Source organism: Sarcophilus harrisii, chromosome X (genome assembly GCF_902635505.1).
Source record: "Sarcophilus harrisii chromosome X, mSarHar1.11, whole genome shotgun sequence".
Lineage (NCBI taxonomy): Eukaryota > Metazoa > Chordata > Mammalia > Dasyuromorphia > Dasyuridae > Sarcophilus > Sarcophilus harrisii.
In genome coordinates this window covers 16,178,622-16,203,833 of record NC_045432.1, presented here as the reverse complement: position 1 = coordinate 16,203,833, position 25,212 = coordinate 16,178,622, and the positions used below count along the sequence as shown (strand labels likewise).

Sequence of the window (25,212 nt, the reverse complement as noted above, 5' to 3'; positions counted from 1 at the left end):
TGCAGCAGGCCTATGCTCAGCATATACCCTCACGGGTCTCCAACTTATTTTACTTTTCTCCTTAGGTTTCCCCCTCCCCAAGCCTTCCCTGGTCCCTGACTATCTGGGCATCCAAAACTCCAGCATTTCGGCCCCTAAAAAACGCCTTGGCCTTTGCCATTCATTTTTCCTTAACGGGCCAATTCACTCATTTGGGGGGGGGGGGGCACCGTCTTGAAGAGAACTACTCTTGACTTGGACCCCCCCCCCCCCCCCCCCCCCTTGGGAAGGGGGGGCCTTCCAAATTTTCCCCCCCCCCCCCCCCACCAACCCCCCCGGCGGGGGCCCCCCCAGGTTTCCCGGGGTTTCCTTTCCCTTTCCCCAAACAAACCCCCCCCGGGGGCCCCCCCAAAACCTTCCCCCATTGCTTCCGGGTTTCCCCTTTCCAAAGGGGCACCTTTGGCGGGAAGTTTCCCCCCGGGGCCCCCGGCCCCCCCGGGCCCCCCTTTCCCCGCAGGGAGGAGGAAGGGAAGGGGGGCCCCCCCCCCCAAAAAAGGGGCCGGGCCCAATTTCCCCCCAAAGGGGGGGTTTCCAAGGGAGGGAAAAAAGGAAAGGAAAAAAGGAAGGAAGGGGAAGGAAGGAAGAAGGGAAGGGGGAAAGGGGAAAAAAGAAAAGGGGAAAGGAAAAAACCCAAAAAAAAAGGGGGGAAAAGGGGGGGAAAGGAAAGGAAGGAAAGGGAAAGGGGAAAAAACCCCCAACCCCCCCAAACCCCCTTTCCCCCCCCCCCCTTTCCCCCAACCCCCCCCTTTTGGGGGGGGAAAAAAAAAAAAACCCCCAAAAAAAAAAAAGAAAAAAAAAAAAAAAAAATTTTAAAGGAAAATTTTGGGGGCCCCCCCCAAAAAAACCCCCCCCCCGGGGAAAAAAAGGGAAAGGGGGGGCCCCCCCATCCCACCCCAAAAAACCCCCCCAAAAAAAAAAAACCCCCCCCCCCCCCCTTTTCCCCCCCCCCCCCAAAAAAAAAGGGGGGGGGGGGAAAAAAAATTAAACCTTTTTTTTCCCCCCCCCCCCCCCCTCCCAAAACCCCCCCCTTTTTTCCCCAATTTGGCCCTTAGGGCCCCCCCCCCCCCCCAAAAAAAGCCAACCAAAAAAACCCCCCACCGTTTCCCCAAAAAAAAAAACCCCCCCCCCCTGAAAACCCCCAAAAAAAAAACCCCCCCTTTTCCCCTTCCCGGGGAAAAAGCATTTCCCCAAAAACCTAAAAATTTTTAAAAAAAAAATTTTAAAAAAAATTTTTAAAACCCCCCTTTTTTTTTTAAAAAATTTCCCCCCCCCCCCAAAAATTTTTTTTTTTTTAAAAAAAAACCCAAAAACCCCCCCTCCCTCAAAAAAACCCCCCCCCCCCCCCCCCGGGGCCCCCCAACCCCCAAGGTTTTCAAAAACCCCCAAAAATCCCTTGCCTTAACCCCCCCCCCCCTTAAACCCCCCTTTTTTAAAAAAATTTTTTTTTTTCCCTTTTTCCAAAAAAATTTTCCCCCCCGGGAAAAACCCCCCTTTTTTTTTGGGGGGAAAAAAATTTTTAAAAAATTTTTTTTTTTGGGGAAATTAAAAATTTTTTCCCCAATTTAAAATTTAAAAAAATTTCCCCCCTTTCCGGGAAAAAAAAAAAAAATGGTAAAAAAAAACCCCCCCCCCCTAAATTTTTAATTTTTCCTTAAAAAAATTTTAAAAACCCCGGAAACCCTTTAAAAAATTTTAAAAAACCCCAAACCTTTTCCAAAAATTTTGCCTTTGGGCCTTTAAAAATTTTTTAATTTTAAAATTTTAAAATTTTTTAAAAAAAAATTTTTTTCCCCTTCCCTTTAAAAACCCCCCAAAAATTTTTTCCCCAAAAAAAAAAAACCCCAAAACCCTTTCCCCTTTTTTTCCCCAAATTTTTAAATTTGGGTTTTAAAACCTTTTTTTTTTGGGGAAAAAAAAGGGTTAAAAAATTCAAAAAAAAAGGGGGGGAAAAAAAAAACCCAAAACCCCCCCAAAAAAAAAAAAAAAAAAAAAAAGCGGGCCCCCCGGGGAAAAAAAAAGGGAAAATTTAAAATTAACCCCAAAAAAAAAAAATTTAAAAAATTTTCCCTTTCCAAACCCCCTTTCCAAAAAGGCCCTTAAAAAAAAAACCCCTTGGGGAAAAAACCCAAAAAAAAAAAAAAAAAACCCCCAAAAAAAAAACCTGCCCAAAAAAAAAAAAAAAGGGGTTTTTTTTAAAACCCCCCGGGGTTTTTCCCAAAAAAAAAAAAAACCCCCCCAACCAAAAGGGGCCCCTTTTTAACCCCAAAACCCCCAAATTTAAAAGGCCCCCCCTTTTTTAAAATTTTTCTTTTTATTCCCTTTAAAAAGAAATTTTTAACCCCCCCTTTTAAAAAAAAATTTTTTAACCCTTTTTAAAAATTTTTTTTAATTTTTTTAAAATTTAAAAACCCTTAAAATTTTAAAAAATTTTTTTAAGGCCCAAAAAAATTGTTTTTAAAACCCAAAAATTTTGGCCCAAAATTTTTCCAAATTTAAAATTTTTTAAAAACCCCAATTTTAAAAATTTTTTCCCCCTTGGTTTTTTTCCCCCCTTCCCCCGAAATTCCAAACCCCAAACCCCTTTTAAAAAAAATTTTTTTTAAAAAAAAAATTCCCTTTAACCCCTTTCCTTTTGGCCCCCAAAAACCAAAAAACCCAAAAACCCAAAAAAAAAAGGGCCCTTAACAAAAAAATTTGGGCCCAATAAACTTTTTTTCCCCCTTGGGGAAAAACCCAAAAAATTAAATTTTTTTTCCCCTTTTAAACCAATTTAAAAAGGGAAAAAGGGGAGAAGGGGGGAAAAAAATTTTTTAAAATTTTTTTGGAAAGAAAAAAACCCTTTTAAAGGGTTTTTTCCGGTTAAAAAAAAAAATTTTTAAAATTTTGGAAAAAAAATTTTTTTTAAAAATTTAAAAAACCCCCTTTTTAAAGGGAAAATTTTAAGGGCCCAAAAAATTTTTTTGTTTTAAAAAAAAAAAAAAGGGAAATGGTTTTTTAAAAAAAACCCCCTTTTTTTAAAATTTTGGGTTTTCCCAAAAATTTTTAGGTTTTTAAAAATTTTTTTTTTTTTTTTTTTTTAAAAAACCAAAATTTTTTTTAAAGGGGAAAAAAAAGGAAATTTTAAAAAAAAAATTTGGGGGCCCCTTTTCCCCAAAAATAAAAAAAAAAAAAAAGGAATTTAATTTAATTTTAAATTAATTTCTTTTTAAATTGGTTTTAAATTAAATTTAAAATTTTTTTTTTTTTAAAAAAAAAAAATGGGCCCCCCCAAAAAAAATTTGGGAATTTTTAAACTTTTTGAATTATTTTTAAAAAAAAATTTTTTAAAAACCAAAAAGAAAAATTTTTTTTTAAAAGAAAATTTTCCCCCCTTTTTTGGGGGTTCCCCCCTTTTTTTTTGGGGGGGGCCCAATTCCCCTTTTTTTTCCTTTAATTTTTAATTTTAAACTTGTTTTTTTTTTTTTTAAATTTTTCCCCAAAAGGGGGGTTTTTTTTTTAAACCGGAATGTTTTAAAAATTTAAAAGGAAAATTTTAAAAAATTTTAATTGGGCCCAAAAAAACCCAAAAAAAAAACCTTTTTAAAAAGGAAAAAAAAGGGCCCCCCTTGGGGTTTTTTAAAAAGGGGAAAATTTAAAAAAGTTTTAAAAAACCTTTTTAAATTTTTTTTTTTTAAAATAATTTTTTAAAAAAAAAAAAAAATAAATTTTAAAAAAAAGGGGGGAAGGAAAAATTTTTTAAATTCTTATTAAAAAAATTAAAAAGGAAAAATTAACTTTAAATTAAATTTTTAAAACTAAAAAAAAAAAGGGAATTTTTAAGGTTTAATTTTGGGGTTTTTTTTTTTCCTTAAAAAAAAAAAAAAAATAATTTTAAAGGGAAAAATTTTTAAAAAAAAAAAAAGGGGGGTTTTTCCCCTAATTCCACAAGTAATAAAATCCTAAATTAAATTGATATTTTGCCCAAGTTCAATTAAAAAATTTTGAAAACATTTATATATATATATTATTATTTTTTTTTGCTTTACAAATGCAAAAGTCAGTAGTAATTTGTATACCCATAACTATGTTCCTGTGCCTGTCCCCTCAATATTGTTTTACCTTTTATATTGTGTTTTTTACAAAAACAGTCATTAGGGGGACCATATTAAAGTCATGAATCATCCCGTGTTTCATGGAAATTGTACCAACCCATTTTTCTAATCCACTATGTATCCTTGGACTATCCAATATTATTTCCTTAATATTCCAGACTTTTAAAAACTAGGTCTCACATTAATTCTTTACCATTTTATACAATGCTTTCATTTGAAAATCATTTTATTCCATTTTCTCATTTGAACAACAATAAACTGGGGAAGGCCATTTTTTCTTATTCTCACTTTATAGAAGAGGGAAACTGTGGTTCCAGGGTGTTTTATTGACTTCCCTGTCAATCAATAAACATTTAATTGGACCAAATTTCTTTTCCAGGTAAGTTTAAGCATAGGATACAAAAGAAAGGCAAGGTCCCTTCCTTCAAAGGGTCACAAACTAGTGGGGGGAAAAAACAAACAAATATGTTTGAACAAGCTATATATATATATATATAGCAAAGGGAAGGCACTAGAAGAAGTATTAGAAAAAGCTTCCCGTGGAGGAATTTCAGGTAGTAAAGTGTTAGAAGAACAGGTAGGAAAGGTAGGAGATGGCTAGGTGATGAAGGGTTCTGAATGCCAAAGAGAACATTTTGCCTTCTTGATAGAGGTTATGGGACACTGGAATTTATTTGAATGGGGGGCTTACTTCTTGCTGGGAAGTATCTGAAAACATACTTGTATTTGGGTCTTTTGGACCAGAAGCACAGCATTATTCTCTGTGCTACAAGTTATCATCAATGAACACTTGTTATGCTCTTATTTAATGATCACATTCCTAAAAAGACATTCATTTAACACATTACCTCCTCTGACTCTTCAGATCTCTGGTTTATTCATTGTAGAGAGCCGTATAGCAACTCCTTCTACCAATGCAAATGGGCAATTAATAATCATTAGGATCCTTTCTTTTTGAGGTGGCCGGTTTAAAACATAAATTACATTTTACTTTGATTTGATCCTTACAACAACTAAATTAGGTGCTATTATTTTATTGAACACATGAAGAAACTGAGGCCTAGAAAAGTTAAGGGACAAACTAAAGGTTAAGAAGTATCCGAGGTCTTTGTCCCATTTTTATCCATTCTCCTGTGCTTGGCCATGGTACTGTTAATTCTGGAAGGGCCTAAATTTATTTTATGATTTAACCAGATTTATTTACAGGAAATAAACTCTTTCTATTTTTCCCTCAAAGGAAAACCAATTTGGTTAAAGAATTTTTAAGTTTAAAATTAGGTTTAAGTGTTTTGCCACATATGGGCAAACTCTTAGAATAATTGGGTTAAAGACCTTTCAACCCAGAGGAACCCAACAATGCCTAGTTCCGCTCCCATCTCCTTTGGAACCATCTCAGAAACTTGCTTGGAGAAGTCAGGGGCATGAAAACCCCTTGTTCTACTTGAAGCAGAGATTTGGCACAAACTTCGAAACAATTTGGAAAGTGTTATTGGTCCCACATGCACAATTCTATAGTTGGTGCATGCCTATTTAGACTTGACAGTGTGTTATGGTGATGTTTAAATTGTACAAGGGTATTTTATTGAAGAATTTGAAATAAAACGGACCCACATTTGACCATCCACGTGGTCCCCTTCCTCCTCCCCAAGATCAAGGACTTAGCCCTGGGCCTGAGATCCTCCAGAGAGCTGGTCCGGACACTATAGTTAAACACCTACTAAATGTGCCAGTTCTTGAGCCAGGTGGTAAGAATTGAGAGACAAAAAGCAAAGAGTCCCTACTTAATTAACTGGGAAACAAATTATTGAGCAACATAATTCGAGGCTCAATTTAAAAATGCTAGGAGAATCAGAGAATGTTTTGCCTGAAGACTGACCAACATCTCACATTATGCTCCATAATCAACTTGACATGAATAATACTTGAATGTTAAAGATGACACCACATAAAAAAATTAAAAGAGAAGCAAATCAACTATGGGCAGAATATATTTTCTTAAGTAAACAAAAGATAAAGAAGCAATTTCAAAAGGCAAAAGAGGTAACATAAATTACATAAAACTGAAAAATTTTTGCACATATTAATAATGCCTAGGATAAGAAGATAAAGGAGTGAATAGGGGAGAAAAATCTATCAAATTTCTCAGCTAACTTTTGGATATTTAAGATATATAAACAACCCACAGACACATATGTGTGGACATGAACACAAGCTCCCTCTGATCAGATTTCTTTTGTATACAGAAAAAAGTGAAGTGGCCCCAGATTGACCAGAACTGGGGTGCACAGGAAAAAAAAATCATGTTGTTTTTTTTAAGGTGGGAGTCAAGGATGTCAAGAAATCTTTCCTAGTGTTCTGACTGCAGAATAGACAGTTTTACTTGCTGGCAGCATTTTAAATTTTTCCAGGTGATGGAGGTATGCTTAATAGAGGAATTGATAAAAATTAATCCGTTAGGCAAACAGGGAGAAGGCACTGAAAGAGATCAGTTTAACTCCATGATCCCACCCTCTGAGAACCTCTTCTAGTCTGAAGAACCTCCCTCTGTAGAGGGATTCTCACCTTGTCATGCCTGCAGGAATCCAAGTCATGTCCCTGAGGGTAAATTCTCCCTATAAAATCTAATTGTGGGCCATTTCATGGCCGCTGCCTTTCTTGGGGTCAGTCTGTCATGGCAATCTGCTCATGGTGTCTTTTCCCTTATCCTTTCCCATGTCACATGGTATCTTTCTTAATCCTGCTATGCTTCTCACAGCTTCTCCTTACAGCTAATTCTTTTAGGATGCTAAGTCCCTGTCAGAATTTAGCCTGGCAACTAAAGGTATGCCTTAACTTCATGGGGTGCTCCTTTCCACTGGGTAATTCTTGCATATGCTCTCCAACTCTTTCATATTTACCATTCCCAGTGTCTCTTGTATCCCTTCATTTAGTCTGAAACCCCTTCCCCTAAATAAATCTACCTCTTGGCAAAGAGAATAGCCATTGTGAATTCTTCACATGACCACACCCCACTTTTGGTACCTAGCATCACCTGGTGTCTACATCACCTATATTATTTTGGTGCTCGAACCACATCACAGATAACAAAATCTAGCTTGCAGAACACACATGACACAGACATTCTGCACAGACACAAGGCACAGAAAAAAGTGACATGAAAGAGGATTGTCTCATCTTTGCCAAAACCCATAAAATTTCTATTCCTACAGCACCTTGCCTCCTGTAGCATGCCAAGGAGGGTGAAAAGGTGATAAAGGTTCCCTCGTTAGGAGGGAACTATGCCAAAAATTGCAAGAATTCCCAATGTTGAGGCTCAGAAGGGACCCCAAAAGGTTTGGGGTTTGCAGACCAGTGTTGGGAGGTTTCTCGAAAGGATTTTCACCCATACTGAAGTCAAGGGGCAGTGTTTATTGTAATTGTAATGCCAATTGAAGCAGGTTAAATTGGAAAAGAATTTAGCAAGAAGACAAATGTATCCAAATATTTCCCTTTTTAGCATCTCTCCTTCTCTCCCACCCCTGCCTTACTCACAGAGAAGGCAAGCAATCTATCCCTTACACATGTGAGACTGTGTAAAACATATTTCTACATTAGTCATACACCATAAACAAGGGAGAAAATTATGCCAAAAATAAATAATACACTAAAAAATAGAAGAAGAAACTGAGGCCAGTGATCTGCAGTGACATGGAAGGTTATTGAGCAGCAGGTGTTAGCCCTTGGCTCTCCCAGAGGACCAAGACATCAGGGAGGTGCTGCCTTGACTCGAAGTGAACTGGATTTCAGGGAGGGAAAGGCAGGAAAGGTCACCTGCACCCAGTGACGCTGAGTGACACAGTAAGGAGGTAGGACCCTTACTGGCTATGGGGCCCCCAGCAAGGCGCTTGCTGCCCTGTGCCTCCACTTCCAAAGCTGTATATGAGGGCACAGGAATAGCCTTTGAAGTCCTTTTCAAAAAGCAAAACCAAAAGCATTTAGGGCAGAATCTGTCACTGAAATGGCCATTAATCCCCTCTTCCCTCCCCCCTCCCAAAAAGCCCTACAAAGGTCTGCATGTCAAACGACGGGCTTAATTATGTAGCATCTGAGCACCCAGTTCCATTTCAGGGAAGGCATCCTTAGGCCCTAAAGGAAACTGCTTTTATCCTGCCAGGAAGGAACAGCAAAGAGGAAGAAAGGGGGCTTTTTTTTTAATTGTTCGGTCATTTTCAGCCGCGTCTGACCCTTTGAGACCTGATTTGTGCTTTTGGTTGGGGACGATGGAGAACTGGGCCGTCATTTCTTTATGCGGCTATTTTACAGGGAGTCCCCTGCGGCGCCGCCGAGCCACGCACCTGGCGGAGACAAAGGTAGGTGGGCCCCTTTAAAACGTGCGGGTGCGTGGGGGGAGGGAGGGAGGAGGAGAGGGGGGAAGAAAGCCCAGTTTTTCTGAGAGTCAACCTACAGCACTGTCTCCTCCCCTCCCCTCCCCCCACCTCCCTGTCAAGTGAGGGGAAGGGGCCTCCCAGCCACAGCATATGGGGGCGGGGGCGCAAGGCCCTCCTCTCCTGCACTCCCAGTCCCAAGAGCAAGCCCCACTTGTCAGCTGGTATGGACGCCGGCCCCGCCCCCGCGGTCCACTTCCTGTTTCCTGTAGCCTGTCCAGGGACAGACGTAATGGTGGTCGCGGGGAAGTGTCCCTGCCGACTTCCGCTTCCGGTCACAAGAGGCTTCCGCTTTCCCACATCCTGTTTCCGACTGGCGGCGCTTCCTCTTCCTGCCTGTTGCCAAGGCCTCTTGACATGTCCTTGCTCCCTTAAGCTCTGGGCCTGGTGCGGACCCTGTTGGCTGCAAAGGTATAAAGGGTTTCCTGTACCTGCCTTTGCGTTGGGAAGGAAGGAGGAGCAGCTGCGAGGGGGCGGGGAGGGAGCGAGTGTAGGCCTGGGCGTTGGCTGCGGGGGCGGATGGGGAAGGCCGGCCGCCTCCTCCTCCTCCTCCTCCTCCTCCTCCTCCTCCCGAGGTTCCGGCCCCCGTTCTTTCCTGCCTCTTCCCCTCTCTCCTTCCCCTTCCCCCCTCCTCTTCCTCCTCTTCCTCTTTCTTTCTTTCTCCCCCTCCCCCTCCCGACCTCCGGGGCTTGGAGAACCACCTGACAGGAGCAGCCTAGAAAACGGAAAGCGAGCCTCGCTTCCGGCCAGGCCTATGCTGGGGATTGTTAGTAGTAGACCTCCAATTTCTCCTCCTCTGCTCGCTGCAGGTGCGATGACGGGACTCCGGGGAGCCAGGCCGCAGACAACCGGGGCAGGAAACCTCGCCTGCCAAAGGTGCCTTTGAAAGGGAAAGTGCCCGGCAGCACCGCGGGGAAGGTTCGTGTCCGGGAATCTGCAGCCCTGAGAGGACAGGTGGCATTGGACTGCCAGGAAGAGCCCCAGGAAACGGCTGGAGAGCAAATGGCACCGGGCCAAGGGCTGCGTGAGTCGGGGTCTGTAGGGCAAGAGCAGTGTCGGGGGAGAAGCCGACTTGGAAGGCCATAGACGCCCATCTGCCTTCAGCCACTTGTGGGGGGGTGGGGGTGGGGGTCCAAGTCAAGAGTAGTTCTCTTCAAGACGGTGCTTAGCAGCTGCCCATCCTGCCCAAATGAGTGAATTGGCTCCTGTTAAGGAAATGAACGTGGCACAAGGTGTTTTTAGGGTCGAAATGCTGCCGAGTTTCTGATGCTCAGATGTGTCAGGGACTAGGGAAGGCTTGGGGGGAGGGGAAAGGGAAAGTTCTAAGGGAGAAAGTATAATGGAAGTTGAGCATCTGTGAGGGTATATGCTGAGCATAGGCCTGCTGCAGGTAGCTCCCCAGCAAACTGATTATAAATGTTCAGCGTCAGCATTTATGCTCTGGAAATTAGGAAGTAACACAAATCAGCTTTGATTTGTTGTAGGTGAAAAGAGCAATACAGATTAAACTGGGAAGTATGTCCTCTGCACATTTTTTCCCCTAGAGTACTGGTTGTTCAACCTTTACCAGAACCTCACTGACTAGATGAAGTGATCATTCTTTCCATACCTCTGTGTTACCAGGTGATTTTCTTCACTTATTCTCTTCCCATCCTTAATCAAGGACTAAGTTTTGGTATTTTCCAATTAATTACTAAAATTACAGTATCTTCCTCATGAATTCCTCCCCATGCTTCTTAAATATTCTTATTTACTATATAGAGAAAGATCTTGTTCCTTAAAGGATTGCTCAAACCTACGCATTTACTAGGTTTAACGAAACATCAGGGGTTCCTGAATTATTTGCAATAAATCCACTGAGAGAAAGATCACAACCAAAATCATCTGTACCATCATTATAATTTAGACATCTGAATTCTGGCCATATAATCCCATCATTCATTTCTCTTGGGACATGCATTAAAGTGTCTTCTCAAGAATTCTGTGTTTCTTTGCAAGATAAAGGTTGAACCCAGTTCTCTTTGCCCTTAAAGATAGGGTAACACTAGCTTGAAATCTCTGTTTGGGGCTTGAGCCCCAGACAGGCCTTGTGTTGCAGGATTAGTGAGAAGGAAATGAACAGAGTCATAAAGGCCTGGCTTGGCCAGTACCCATTTACTTTGGAGTTTTACTTGTCTCTCCCAGTTACAACACTGCCTGGCACAAAGTTGGGGAAGCGGTTCCAGGGGTGAGGGGATTAGTGGATTGATTGGGTTGCCTCTAACACTTATTAGCTTGTGGCTGCAAGCAAGTTGCTTAACTTCATTTTGCTTCAGTTTTCTCCACTGTAAACTGGGGATAAGAACAGAATAGCACCTACATCCTAGGATTGTTATCAGGATCAAATGAGACATTTTAAAAATATTTAGCACAGTGCCTGGCACATGGTAGGTGCTTTATGCATAGACATATACCAGTGTTTAATAAATGTTACTATCTGTGGCAGGGGCTGTTGAAGATGATGCTGCAAAAGAAATTGAAAAAGATCCTTACTTTATCAACTTAAGTTGATGAGCTTTGTTATGGATATTTACACTTTTTTTCACTAGTTTTTCCCTCCTAACAGGTAAGTAAGTAGTAGATGTTTCATGGTTTGTTTGAAAAGGTAAGTCTCCAGCTCCCACTGGTAGCCATGGCATTGCCCGAGCCTGTGGTGAGGCAGTTAGCAGCAGTGCAGCTTATGAACAATTATCCTTGATTTCTCCACACACAGGAACCTTCCCTGCAACTTAGAAGGAATTAGTCTGCTGTTTCATGAAGACTGACCATCATTGCTAGTGGAGTAGGTGTGGGCTTAGCAGCTGCCTTCTGAGTGGTTATGATTGAGAGAGCAGACAGTGAGTAGCATTGAATGTGTGAACAGAGCAGTTGGGTGGCTGTGTGAGTCCAAGTATGTGTATGCTTTGTGGAGTCGTACACAGGAGAGTGTGAGTTGTGCTGTTTGCATGTTGGAGACTTCAGGTAGGATCTTGGAAGGGTTCTGTAATGTGTATAGGGCTTAACTTCCAGTAAAGACTTCAAAAGAAAACCCTAAGCTTCCAAACTTTAAAGTTTGAAGTCTTGGGGCTTCAGCCCTAGGCAGGGGTTATGTACTAGGTCAGGAGTGTGCAATGTCATGTACTCCAAGACTAGGCTTGGCCAAGCCCTATTTCATTTATATGTGTATGTGTCTGCCTTGGTTACAGTGTAAGGTCTTTGGGAGCATGATCTGGTTCCTTTTCTTGTGTTTATAACCTATCAATTAGCACAGTGTCTAGCACATGGTCCGTGCTTAATAAATGTTTGTTGATTATGATCACCCATGGTCCATAATTGTAATAGCTGGAACCTCACAGTTGGAAGAGACCTGGAAACTAGCGACTGGTGCAGAAATGAGAATCCCCAGTACCATATCCCTGTCTAGGGGTCAGTAGAGCAGGGCAGGCATTCTTATCCTCATTTGACAGATGATGGACCTAGGGCCCAGCAATAGAAAGTAACTAGCTTAATGTCACCCAGCTAGATGGTAGCAAAACTGCGATAATAAGCCAGGTGTCCAGGTGGAATACTCTGTGCATAAGCACTGATGTTGCTGGAGGAGAGCAGATGATCCAGAAGCCCATTGCAGTGTTGCAGGCAAGAGGAGATGGGCAAGGTGACCCTGCAGCCCACAGATGATGCCCATGTGAGTGGAGAGAAAGGGAAGTGTGTGAGAGATGTTAGGGAGGCAGGGGCAGCTACTTGGATAACTGGAAAGATGTCAGCAGCAGCTGGGATGACCATGATATCAGGGAGCTGATGACATTTGTGAGGAAAGATATCAGTAAGATAGGTGATGGATCTTCCACAACCCCCCATCAGTGCCCCTCTAACAAGGAGGGGGGCAAGATTCTTAATTGTCACCACAGGGAAAAGGTCATACTGGGAGGGAAAGGAAAGCTCTTCCCTATAGTAACTGTCTACCTGCTGCTGTTGGTCACCTGAAGTGGTTTGGTTGTCACTGACCTGAAGCCTTGCTTCTCTGGGGCTGGTTAAAAGGTTACACAGGGGAGGGAGGGTTGTTGCCTTTAATGGGACATTTGGGGGTTTTTTGATAGCTATTGGGGCAGTGTGCAGGTTGATCATACTGCCCTTGAGATCAAGACAGAGATCTATTCTGGGATAGAGAGAGAAACAGACAAATTGTGAAATGGTTGTGGTTAAAACTGGCGCTAGTGATAGGTGGTCTTGGTACCCCGCTGATCAACATACTTTCAGGGGCCTGCTCCTCTTCAGAGCTTAGGCCGGAATCACCAAACAGAACCAAAATCTTCTGTATTGACTTTCATTTTGGGATTCAAACCATCTGTTTCCTTATCTAAAGTCTAGAAGTAAAATGGCACATTTTTCATAGCTTTCTTCCCAGTTCCCCTGAGACACTAGAAGGGGTCATTAAAACAGGTACCAAAAGAAAGATCTCTCCCTCTCCCCTCTCTTTAGAAATACCTGATGCGAGTGGTATTGGGAAGAGATTTCCAGAGAACCCCATTGAAGAGAATGGAGAGGGACTAGAGAAAGCCTCCCCAAGCAGTGAAAGCCTCCCCAGGCAGTGAAAGCCTCCTGGTTTGTGGTGGGGGCAGCTGCAAGTGCTGTGGGTCGAGCAGCTCCTAGAACTTGCAGGTCGTACACTTAGGGCAAAGTTCTGGGAAAGAGCTAACAAAGCTCCCATCAGCCTTTTCTCTTTTTTCAAAACAAATCAGAGCATTAACTTTTGTGTTTTTTAAAAACAGCCTTATACCTCACTAGCCCTTCTTCTGGACCCCTTGTTCCTCTCTGTACTTTATTCCATCCAGAGGAATGGAAAAGGTCTGAAATACATTTGGAGGTTTGAGTGGACTGGAATGTCCCCATGAAGCAGCAGCAACCCTGTGACAAACACCCTGTTGTGATTGTGTTCTGCATTGAGGTTTGTGGTTTCCAGGAATAGGAAGGTGAGAGTAGCCAGGGCTCTTCCCTGCTCAGGTGTCATCTGGAGTATTGAATTACAAATATCTGGAATGGATCCAGGATAGAATCTGGCCTGGACATCCTGTTAAAACAGTCAGGGATGTTTTGCCTGAAAGGGGGGAGACTTATTAGGGGGCAACCACATGGCGTTAGACACTGAACAACTATGTGTCCTTAAATAAGTCACATGGAGCCTAGAGTTGCCTAAAGGGAAGTCACAGATCCCTTACCCTCATCCCGGCTCTCCTGTATGTAGTCTCTTTCAGCAAGACAGTGTTAGTTCCTTGAGAGGACAGTCTTGCTTGCTAGTATTTCACTACTATCTGGCACATAGTAAGCAACAAATGTGTTCTTTCCCCTTCCCCTGTGATGTTTATTCTTCCTTTATCCCCAAGTCCAAAAGGTTAGCGAGGCTTATCTTTATTCTCCACAACACTACTTGGAGCCATCCCCTTTTCTGCACTTACACATCTGGGTTATCACAATAGCCTCCTGATTAAGCTTCCTAACTCAAGTCTTTGTCTTCCTCATGTGTCCTCTACTTAGATGGCAAAAGGACATTCCCAAAGCACTGGTCAATAAACCCTCTCATTAAACAACATTTTAAATTAGGATTAAATACAAACTATTTTCTTGTCATTTCAAGCCCCTCATACTGTAGCTAGGACCTCCCTTGCTAGCTGACTTATATGTAAGTCCCTTCACCTTCTGTCTGGTCCAGACAAGTGCAGATTCTTAATGCTCTTCCCCCATGATGCATTTTGACACTATTTGCTTGCCTTTGAAAAGTGTGAACACCCCATGCCCAGAAGGTATTCCATCCTCACTTCTGTGCCTTACAATCACAGCATTACTCCATATCTCAGCCTAAATCCCAAATCCCACATGAAGCAGGTCCAGGTATTCCTGTGGTATTAGTGTGACATCACTCAGTTCTACCCTCTCTCTTGTTCTAATTACTTGGTATGTTCTTCATAATTTTTACCTGGTGTGGTCAGAAGTGGCAAATTCTCCACCCATTTGAGGTAAGCACCCAGTTTATTCTTGCTGTAGAGTCCATACCTAGAGCATGGGGAGGAGCACACATGTCCCTAATGGATCGGCCCTGAACATGTGTTTCTCGCCAGTGAACTTTTGCTGACTTCTTGTGACCAAAGTGGATGCTGCATTTTGCTGGTATTCCAGTTAAAAGGGGAAGAATCCAGGCTTATTTTAACATAGACTTCGAGATAACTATGTAGTCTTCCTCCAACATCTCATGACCAGCTTTTATGACCTATGATCCCATTCCCACTCAAACCACATTCTACTTTGGTTGCATTTTGGATAATCAGAAAGTTGGTTTCAGGGAATGTAGTAGTCATGGACTCCATTTTAATCTACAAATGAGAAATCATTTTAATTGCCTGGTTTGGCAATTTTAGCTCTACAATGTTCATTGCATCCTTCAGTGTTCTCCCAGTTATTTGGAGGCTCAAGCAAATTGGCCTTTTACCTCCACTTCCTTCACCGTGCTTCATTTCTCTTCCTTTGTAAACCTGTGAGTTCCCTCCATCTGTGCCCTGAATGCATTTTATTCTCAGCTGTGCCTGTCAGGAGCCCTAATTGTCCTACAAAGATCAGCTCAAATGCCACCTGACTCCTAAGTAAGATGCTGGTTCTCTGAACCCCTTCCAGTGACCCTCTTGCCAAAGCATCCAACTGAAGTATGGCCATCGAATCCACAATTAGAAGAAAACGTGGCTCTGTTACCTTATGATCGATTAGCTAGTAGAGATATTCTTATCTTGGGGGAGACAGTGACTTGTGCTCCCTTGGGTCCTTTACCTCCCTAAGGAAAATGGGAATGTTCGGGGTTCCATCTCTTACTTTTCTCAGGTAACAGCTGTGACAGCAGCTCAGTACTGGGGTGCTGCTGTTCCACTTCATGCCTGTGGCCCACATTGGAGAAGACCTGGAACTCAGGAGTACCTGACTCACCATGGCCATTGTTGGCAGTGGCTGTTGCGTCTTTGTAGATCTGATCATATGACAAGGGTGCAGTACCCAGCTGCTGCTCAGTCTTCGCAGTGTCATTTTTCCTGCCTTTTCAGGAAATTCACAGTGCCCATCTGTAAGTCTGCACAATTTTTACACCCCTGAGAAGGAGGAACTCGGTAGGCTGTTCTCCTTTGTGTCCTGCACAGTACTGGAGACCAAATTAGCCTAGTGGTCTTCTACTTGGCCCCCTTCAAACCTAACAGCTGGTCTTGCCTCTGAGGGATTTTTGGCAGTTTCCTCCCCTTCCCCCTGTCTGTTGGACAGTCCCATCACTTCATCTGGCTCTGGGGCCTTCCATTGTTCCGGGAAAGCTCTTGCCCATCCAGCCCAAGTCCCCCCAGTTTGTTCTAGGGGATATGGTTACTCTCCAGAGAAAATGCCAATTTTGGCCCCATGGACTCTTTATCCCAGAGAGGGTAAGGCCACTGCCTTCCTTACTCATAGATGAAGTTGTATTCTTGTGCTCAATTGTAACAGTCTCTCTGTAGGAATGCCTCTCGATTAGAAGAGCTCCCACTTCTTTAAGCTGCTCTTCCTCCTCAGAGGGTGGACAAGTCCAAAATTCCCAGGAATAATTTCTTACTCTCAGTTCCTCAGCCATGTCTCCATGGAGAGAAAGGCAGCGTTGGAAACAGTCCCTGATTTATCTCATATGCCTTAATTTTTTTTTTTAACTCTTCTTCCTTTACTTTTTCTGCCTAATATCCTCAAATGTCCTCCTCCTTAATGTCTGTTCCTGGTATTCGAAGACTTCTGCTTTTCAGCCACAAAAACAACATGATACCTCTTGATTTCCTTGGCTCTCATCTATTCTAAGGATTACTCCATATGTGTCTACATGATCACACAGATATTAATACAATGAATAAACGTCCAGTGTTGTGTCACCAGTGGTCTATTGGAGTTAAAAAAGGCAGATTTTTAATGCCACTGTTCTTTCAGTGTCATAGATGTTGAATGAGCTTAGATAGAGTCATAATCTCATATATGACTTGTATGAGGAAACAAACCTATTTAAACAGACTCAGTTTAACTAAGTAAGGTCCTAGCTTAAACTAAGTTTAGAGCATTCTTGTTGGGCTGATTGAAAAGGGATACATAACCAATAATTGACATTAAATGAAACCTCCCACAAGTGAAATTACTTGAAAGCCTCTGAGCAGTATTTGAGATATGAAGTAAATTTCCACTTTGGATGGGAGAGGTTTGAATCAGTTAGGTAATATCCTAAATAGGAGCCACAGTCCCGCCCTCCTGGCAGTTGATAAAAATTAATAAAAGGATATCAAATATAAGACATTCTCACAATCTTCCATTTTGATCATAGGTCTTCAGTGGCCCTTTTTGATCACACATTTAAAAATTGGTATGTCCACATTAAAATTTGGGCAACACCTCTGCAGGAGTAATCCAATAATGATCAACATACATTCTCTTTAACCCCGCTTGTTCCTGATAAACTCACTCCAAATGCCCATTTATTCAGCTTATTTCACCTTGAGTCTTACCTGTCCCATGTAGATGTCTGATCCTGGGAAACATTTTCCATTGGAGATTCTGGAATAGGTGTCAATCCCAGGGCAGTTCTGGAGAGAATTTGCTTCTAATACAACTGTTTCCTTTGTTCCACTTGGAGAGGTTGCCTAGGTAAGGCAGATAAAATGTGAAAGTGATAAGACAATACAATGTAGACCCACCTCTCAAATATGGTCTTCCAGTACCTAGTTTATGTTGAAAAGCCAGTTTGACTCTTATTGGACCTAACCTTATTACCAACAGGGAAATATATGAAAAACATCCAGTTGAGAAGCCGTAATTCATCTGAAAATAAGGAGAATTTCAGTTTTTACAGATAGGTAGTTATCCTTAGACTGAAGGAAGAATTTTTAAAAGTATCCATGAGAGCCTGATATAAAATAAGCCATACAGTCTCTTAGTATGATCAGATAAATGCTTCAGAGCAAGAAAAGAAAAAAAAAACATTATTTTAAATTTTGTTACAATTATTGACACAATTTTATTTGTAAGGTCTTTAATTGAGTTTTGAGGACTTATTACTAGGGAAAAAATTTAAAAACAGAAATATTTCATCTTTGTAAATGGAATTGAACCTAGAGTGTTTAGTTTTTTGTGCTGTTTTTACGATCTTGTTCTTAGTTATTTTTAGGCTCAAAATGGAAAAAAAAATTCAGGAATATAATGTTTATTTGACGGTTTGTCTTTGTTCTTTTTTTTTTTAATAGCCTTTTATTTACAGGATATATGCATGGGTAACTTTACAGCATTAACAATTGCCAAACCTCTTGTTCCAATTTTTCACCTCTTACCCCCCCCACCCCCTCCCCTAGATGGCAGGATGACCAGTAGATGTTAAATATATTAAAATATAAATTAGATACACAATAAGTATACATGACCAAAACATTATTTTGCTGTACAAAAAGAATCAGACTCTGAAATATTGTACAATTAGCTTGTGAAGGAAATCAAAAATGCAGGTGGGCATAAATATAGGGATTGGGAATTCAATGTAATGGTTTTTAGTCATCTCCCAGAGTTCTTTCTCTGGGCGTAGCTGGTTCAGTTCATTACTGCTCCATTGGAAATGATTTGGTTTGATCTCGTTGCTGAGGATGGCCAGGTCCATCAGAACTGGTCATCATATAGTATTGTTGTTGAAGTATATAATGATCTCCTGGTCCTGCTCATTTCACTCAGCATCAGTTTGTGTAAGTCTCTCCAGGCCTTTCCGAAATCATCCTGTTGGTCATTTCTTACAGAACAGTAATATTCCATAATATTCATATACCACAATTTATTCAGCCATTCTCCAACTGATGGACATCCAGTCTTTGTTCTTAATAGAAACATTTTGAAACTAATTATGTTCATGTGTATACATATATATACCACGTATATGTACCTTCTGATTCTTAGAGAAAAGTCCAATTTCATTGCTTATTTCAAAGTAAAGTTTACTATTCCAGTAAACCTTTATATCTTTTTCATACCTACATTTTTGTTCTATCCATTTTTTGAAAATATATATGTATGTCTGTATGTACAGACACACATATGTATTTCATAACATCATCTAGAAAAGAGGTAGTACGATGGAGACAACGGTAATCCACATAAATGCATAATTTTTGCAAGGGGATAGAATTCAAGCCTTAGAATTTCTCTACTTGTTTAATTTAGTTAGTTGAAACAAATAGTGACCATAAATGGAAATAGACTTTGGAATAGAAAAATGAAAAACATTAAGCTCTTTCATACAAGTATAGCATTATATATGACCATTATAACAAGTAAAATATGTTTTGAGTATTATAACAACAGGATTTATCCTATTTAAACAAACAAAAAACACATTTCACTTGCCCACATTTTCAAAATTTGCTTCTAAAGAAAGGAGGACATGGTTTCAAAACAAAGCTGTAAGTCTCCTTACTTCTCTTTAAACTATTTTTTACTCTTGAATTTCGCAACTTGCTTTTAGGAAGACTAATAAAATTTGATGATCTTACCCAAATAGAAGAACCTGGTAAGTCCCCAACAAATAACACAGTTAAAAGATCAAAGGCAGGTAATATTTTCTTTCCAAAATACTTATTACTGTTACTTATTTTAAAACAAAGTATATCTACTTAAGTACTTGATAGTTTTTAAACATATTGACCTTCTATATTAGATTAACTTGTACTTTAATGGTATCCAGATTAAAAGAGGAGTTAGTTTTCTAAGGATACAATTATATTGCTCTCTAGTTGTCATTCTTTTGAATTCACTGTATTTTCTTATACATTCATTTCCCAAAATCACAAATAAGACAAGTTGGAAACCTAACAGTGTATGCAAGAGAATGAATTATAGAACATAAAACAAAACTTACTGTTAGATAAAATAATGTCAATTCAGTTGAATGCATAAATCATCTTACATGACAAATCCCTTCATCAGTTTGGCATTCTATACTAATTTTGTTCAGTTACCCTATTTGAAGTATTTGGAAGAAAATAGAATTTTAATTCTTACTGATGCAGGTTATAAGCACATCACCTTAATGCCAAAGAATAAGTGTTTTTTACATGAAGATCTGATCTACCACTAGACCAAACATCACAATTATCTTAAACAGAAGAACACATCTCACTTTAAATGAGAACATGTTTTAATTTAGTTTTTGGACACAACAGTCAAATCAGGATTCACAGTTTCAAATGGTGTCATTTAAAACCTCAATTTTCCCAAGACCTGCAGCTTGTTCCTCGTATTATAGAGCTCACTACTTTCAGTTACTTTTACTTCCAGAGATTTATGGTGGCACCCTCACATTTTCAACTTTTCTTTGGGGGCTTGTGACATGGAAACGGCAAACATCATACTAGGAATGAGTGTCCCACAAATAAAAGTTGGAACATAGCTCTGTAATGGTCTTTCAAGGATAGAATTTTAATATGCTGTACTCAAATATTTCCATCATCCAAATTTATGTCTCTAGTTTCCATTTAGTTAGTGTTGTATGTAACTTGATAGAATCTTGTCTATCTTAAATTGTTAGGAGATATTTCTCCCACTGGTACCCACAGATTTAACAGGTATAGGAAATTTCTCATAGCCTTCTCATCTCAGTGAGATCAAAAATCTCCAGAAATCTAACCCTTACTTCACATTAACCTTCAAATGGAGGTTATCAGTCTATATGGACTTCCATTCTCCTGTTATCTCTATTTGCTTAAACCTTGTTTTTCAGTTATTTGATTTGTGAGATTCTTTGTGATCTCATGGACCATGCTGTCCATGGTTTTCTTGACATGCTTTCCCATTTCCTTCTCCCGTGTGTTAAGGTGAACACTGGCTAAGTGGTCACTTATCAGGATCACACAGCTTATAAGTGCCTGGAGCTGGGTTTGAAATCAGATCTTTCTGACTCTAGGCACAGAGTTATATTCACCAAGTCATCTAACTGCCTTTTGATTAAAGGCCTACAGACTTCAAAACCACTCTTCTTTCCTTGTAATTGAAACATTCACTTACCTTTGCTTCTTACTTTTAATTCCATCTCATCTTTATTTTCCAATCATATCCCAGTATTGTACTCCACTGAATCTCCTGTACAGATTTCTTGGTTAGTTTACCAGACTGCATTTACATTTTGAGTTGCAATTCATTTCAGTTTCTTTTAGGTTACTGCCTTTAATTTGCCCTAAACAATTAAGTTCTGTTAAAAATGATTTAGAGAAAAAAAATATATTGATACAATAAAAGACCCTCCTAAGATTCGAATTTCACCTAATAAGGCATAAAATTGAAGGCTGCAAACCCGTTTTATTTCCTTATCTTGAAGGCTTTTTTAGCATTTTCTGGGCCCCAGCTTCTTAAACTTTGGGTAATGATCCCCTATGGGATCACATACCTGAATGTAGGGGTCATGAAATTATGATTTATGGTTGCTAAATGTTCTGTGAAACGTTCTTGGGTGTAAAAGGGGTCATGAGTAAAAAAAGTTTAAGAAGCTCTCTTCCATGCAGTGAAATCAGGTTCTAAAATTGGGACTCTACCACCCTCTAAGAGAAGGAGTTGGTTTTATTTTTCCAAATACATGTGAAGATAGTTTTTCAACATTTATTTTTGTAATACTTTGTGTTCCAATTTTTCTCCCTCACCCCACGGCAAGCAATGTGATATAGGTTAAATATGTGTAATCCTTTTAAACATCTTTCCATATTTGTCATGCTGTGCAAGAAAAATCAGAAAAAAGGAGAAACCCACAAGAAAGAAAAGCAAAGAAATAAAAAAAGTGAAAATATAAGTAATTTGATTCACATTCAGTTTTCATAGTTCTTTCTCTGAATGCAGATGTCATTTTCCATCCCAATTGGATTATCTTGAATCACCTAATTGCTGAGAGGAGCCAAATTCATCACAGTTGATCATTATATAATCTTGCTGATACTGTGTACAGTGTTACCCTGGTTCTCACTTCCTTCAAAATCCGTTCGAGCAAGTCTTTCTAGGCTTTTCTGAAATCTGCCTGCTCCTCATTTCTTATAGAACAAAAATATTCCAATGCCATAATTTATTCAGCCATTCCTGAACGAATGGGCATCCAGAGTTATTTTAACTATTAAATGTTGTAACCTTAGTTGTAGGGGATTCAAGATAGTTTCTCTCCTTCCTACCCTTCCCACTCCCACATTACATTTATCTATTTGACAATTTACAAAAATATCTCTTCTTTGAGATATTTGGAAATTTGTAGCAAAGGTATTTTAGTTACGAATTTAGTCTTTAGTGTATAATGCCATAAACTCTTACTTCTTTCTTGTCTTCATCTCTGCAATCTCAACATGGCCAGGCCTGAGAATATCCTGGGGAAATTTATCTTAAAGTTTTTCCTGCTTATTCTGAATCTTAGCTCTCACTTAAAGTGATCAAAGAGTCAGTGGAAATAAGTCCACCCTTAATTGAGAAGGAGTGTTTAACATCAGAATTTTAGTTTGATACAGATAGCAGAGAGAGCTATTTTAGCTGTGAAATTTCATTAACTTAAGCAATAGTGTTGAATCATCCTAACTTCCTGTTCATCCTAGAATAAAGGGGTTTCATGTTTGAAGTCCCTCAAAGCACTTGAAAGGATGCTAATAGATGTGAGGGAAGGTGACATTTCCAATGTCCTTTCTGCTTGCAATGCAGATTTAGGTCACTAGAATAGGAGTATTTATATGGTGATTCAGGAAGGCCTAGGCTTTTCCTCAGCCTCTCCTGGGATTCTGAAAATTGGGGTGATTACAGTCATTACTTTATCTGCCCAAGCCAGATGTTATAGCTGAGGAAGATACTACCTTGAGCTGCGCTATTTGTTGAGATTCTTGCTCAACTCATTTTTTTTTTTTTTTGTTTTATTCTGTTATGAGACCTAGGTCATGAGCAACACAATTTTAAGTATTTTAATTCCTCCCTCCCCACTCATACGCCCCAACCCCAGTCTGTTAAATAACAATCTGGGATATTATCTGCACCTTTATTGATAAACAACAAGGGTATTAATTTGATCACTGCAGGATCTGTTGGATCCTCAATCCCTTCACACTGTCTCCCAGTGTTTTTAGTCTATCCTGTCATTTTTATAGGGTGTGCATTTGCATCTTGACTAAAGTCCCTTCACTTGATTCCAATTATCTCTAACTGCTTTTCTGGGAAGAATTGAGGGACTGTTTTGGGAGTCAGTGCTGAGACCCTAGCACCTTGCTTGTCATAAATAGGTGGGACTTTCTATTATCAAAGGCCAGGAAGACTTGTCTGTAGAGTAGGTTTCAAAGCCAATTGTTGGGAAACCTATTTTTTCAGTTTTAGGGCAGAAGTTTTTATTATTGTGCTCTACCCAATTACACCAATAAGCCATTTGGAAGAGGTATTGATTTTCTATAGACCATCTTAACCTGGCCAAGATGTTCAGAATCAAAGGATCTTTCAGATCCCCTGAAGTTAATCTTGTCCAAAGGTTCAGAAAGATTTTTAAACTGGACCTTTAGATAATTTGGGGTTCCTTGAAGGGAAACTTTTCTAAATTGGTTAGAAGATGATTCATAGAGGACCAACTGATTAGGTCTCATATTTAGATTATTATTTTTTTAATCGGATGTTTCAACCATAATCTGAGTGACCACAAAGAAAACTGATTTTGTGACCAAATTTCTCTATGAAATCAAAATCGCTGAAATTTGTTCACTGAACTTCTCAAAATAAATTTTTATCTTAGTCCAGAGTTTTATTTTGATGACGGTAACAGCACTGTAAAATAGATCATTAAGACAGTCAACAAGAAAGAATAAAACCCTCAGATAATTTCTGACCTATCCTCAATATGATACTGAGGAATATACCAAAGATGTATTTTTTTCAACCGGGACTACCCATTGATCAGTTTTAACCAGACCAACTTGGGGCTTCTAATTTAACCACTGCAGTGTTTAATCAGACCAAAGGCCCTGAGAAATTTCCAACATCTGACCTATTCTCAGTAGTCATTTAGACCATTCCAAATTATCACTTTATGTCACTCAGCGAACTTATCTTTATTTCCAAGCGATCAATCTCCATCCAGTGGTCAATTCTGACCATTAAATAATCAGACTAGGTCTCAGAGACAATGGCCACAACATGCAGACAAGTCTCTTGGGTTATATACCGGCAAAAGTAAGGAGATAAATTGGACAAATTTTGACAGAGAACAAAACCCAAACCCCAGATAACTTAGAAAAAAAGTCAATTTGTCCAGCAGAGGAGGAGAGTGGAGGGAAAAACTGTCCAAATATCTCTAAGTAGTACATTATATAGGGTTCCAGCAAGGGAACAATGAAACAGTCTTTCCTTGGCCAGCACAGAGTCATTTTCAAATAATTCATGTGAGTTGCTTGAGATGTATAATGAAAGGAAACATCTCACATTCCTCATATCAATCTTGGGTTTTGACTAGATTTCAGGTCAGCATAACAAGGTCCGAGTTAAACATTTAATCTGGTCTCTAAGCAATAAGTATGATTTCTTGGCCATACAGGACTGGGTTCAAACAGTGCAAAAATTTTCTCACAATACACAAAAGCCAAAGAAGACACTCTTCCCTTTCTGTGATTTTGGAAAGCAGTCTGCTTTTCTGCTCTGAAATTTCCAAGGTAAGGATAACCTTAATAGAATTTCTGAAGTAAAAGCCCTGGTTTTTCCAAGGTTACTGCCTCTCTGTTTGTGGATCACCAAATTTGTAATGGGAAAAATCTCTCCTTTTTGAATTGATGTGGCAGGTAACTGTTGCTGAGATAAGTGTACTCTGAAACAGAAATTATGGGAGTAAACTTTTGCTTTAGCACAGGTTCAGGAGGTAGAAAAATGATCCTGAACCCCAAATAAAGATTCAAAAAATCTTGTATAGAGAAAATTTTATCAAAAATGAACAAATAAATTCACTTACATATTGCAATTTTGTACATTCGTTAAGACCAGTTTAAAAAGACATATTCACAATTCCATGCTTTTGTTAGTGTAATAGATGTTGAACAGGCTTAGCAAATGAGAAACATGATCATACAGGAAAAAAAGGCAATAGATAAACTAAGTGAGGTCACAGCTCAAGCAACATTTAAGGGTTCACAATGGGCTCAACAAGACGGGACATTTTCTTTGAAAGCCATGACACTTTTTGGCTTCTAATCCTCCAAAGAATAAAATTAATAAAAGGAAATAAAATTTTAAAAATATCAAAAAGCCAAGTCAGGATAAGCTTGTTATGCCTCATAAAACTAAAAAAAAAAATTTAACTGCATTAAAAGAAGTCTAGGATATCATCCAGAAGAAAAAAATCTGCCTCTGGGGGAAAAATATTGCTTCTTATGACCAGAAAAAAAAAAAAAGCTGAAAAGTATTTTCCAGAATGGGAAGACAAAATTGCCTTTTCTGAAGCAAATCTGATCATAGAAACTGTAAGTCTGGGAAATTTCCTGAATCACCCCCCATTCAGTGACAAATGGCTAGATAAACATTGAGACAAGAAAAGCTGGCCTTAGAATTCACCATCAGAAAAAATTCAGTCTGGAAGATAAACATCCTCTCTCCAC

The 25,212-nt window shown here is 39.7% G+C and overlaps 1 protein-coding gene across 4 annotated transcripts; it reads left to right on the top strand.

The window, feature by feature from the left end:
* The first annotated feature begins 8,579 nt into the window (after window positions 1-8,579).
* Window positions 8,580-16,270, top strand: LOC105751135. Of its 4 annotated transcripts, XM_031945240.1 has the most exons (4): window positions 8,580-8,965; window positions 9,364-9,578; window positions 10,099-10,177; window positions 11,040-16,270. In XM_031945240.1, the coding sequence occupies exons 1-3, from the start codon at window positions 8,721-8,723 to the stop codon at window positions 10,137-10,139; spliced, it is 501 nt and encodes a 166-aa protein (XP_031801100.1). In that variant the 5' UTR covers window positions 8,580-8,720; the 3' UTR covers window positions 10,140-10,177; window positions 11,040-16,270. The 4 variants fall into 4 exon arrangements, 3 of the variants coding, with proteins under 3 accessions (XP_031801100.1, XP_031801098.1, XP_031801099.1); XM_031945238.1 differs by lacking the exon at window positions 10,099-10,177 and having other exon boundaries at window positions 8,581-8,965; XM_031945239.1 differs by having other exon boundaries at window positions 8,581-8,965; window positions 10,099-16,270.
* Window positions 16,271-25,212: the final 8,942 nt, after the last annotated feature.

Bases quoted from the DNA above. Each gene is read 5' to 3' on its own strand.
- LOC105751135 (XM_031945238.1), top strand. From the start codon at position 8,721: ATGGACGCCGGCCCCGCCCCCGCGGTCCACTTCCTGTTTCCTGTAGCC. The intron at 8,966-9,363 runs GTATAAAGGGTT...TGCTCGCTGCAG, and splicing joins GGACCCTGTTGGCTGCAAAG to GTGCGATGACGGGACTCCGG. The intron at 9,579-11,039 runs GTGAGTCGGGGT...TATCTGTGGCAG, and splicing joins GGCACCGGGCCAAGGGCTGC to GGGCTGTTGAAGATGATGCT.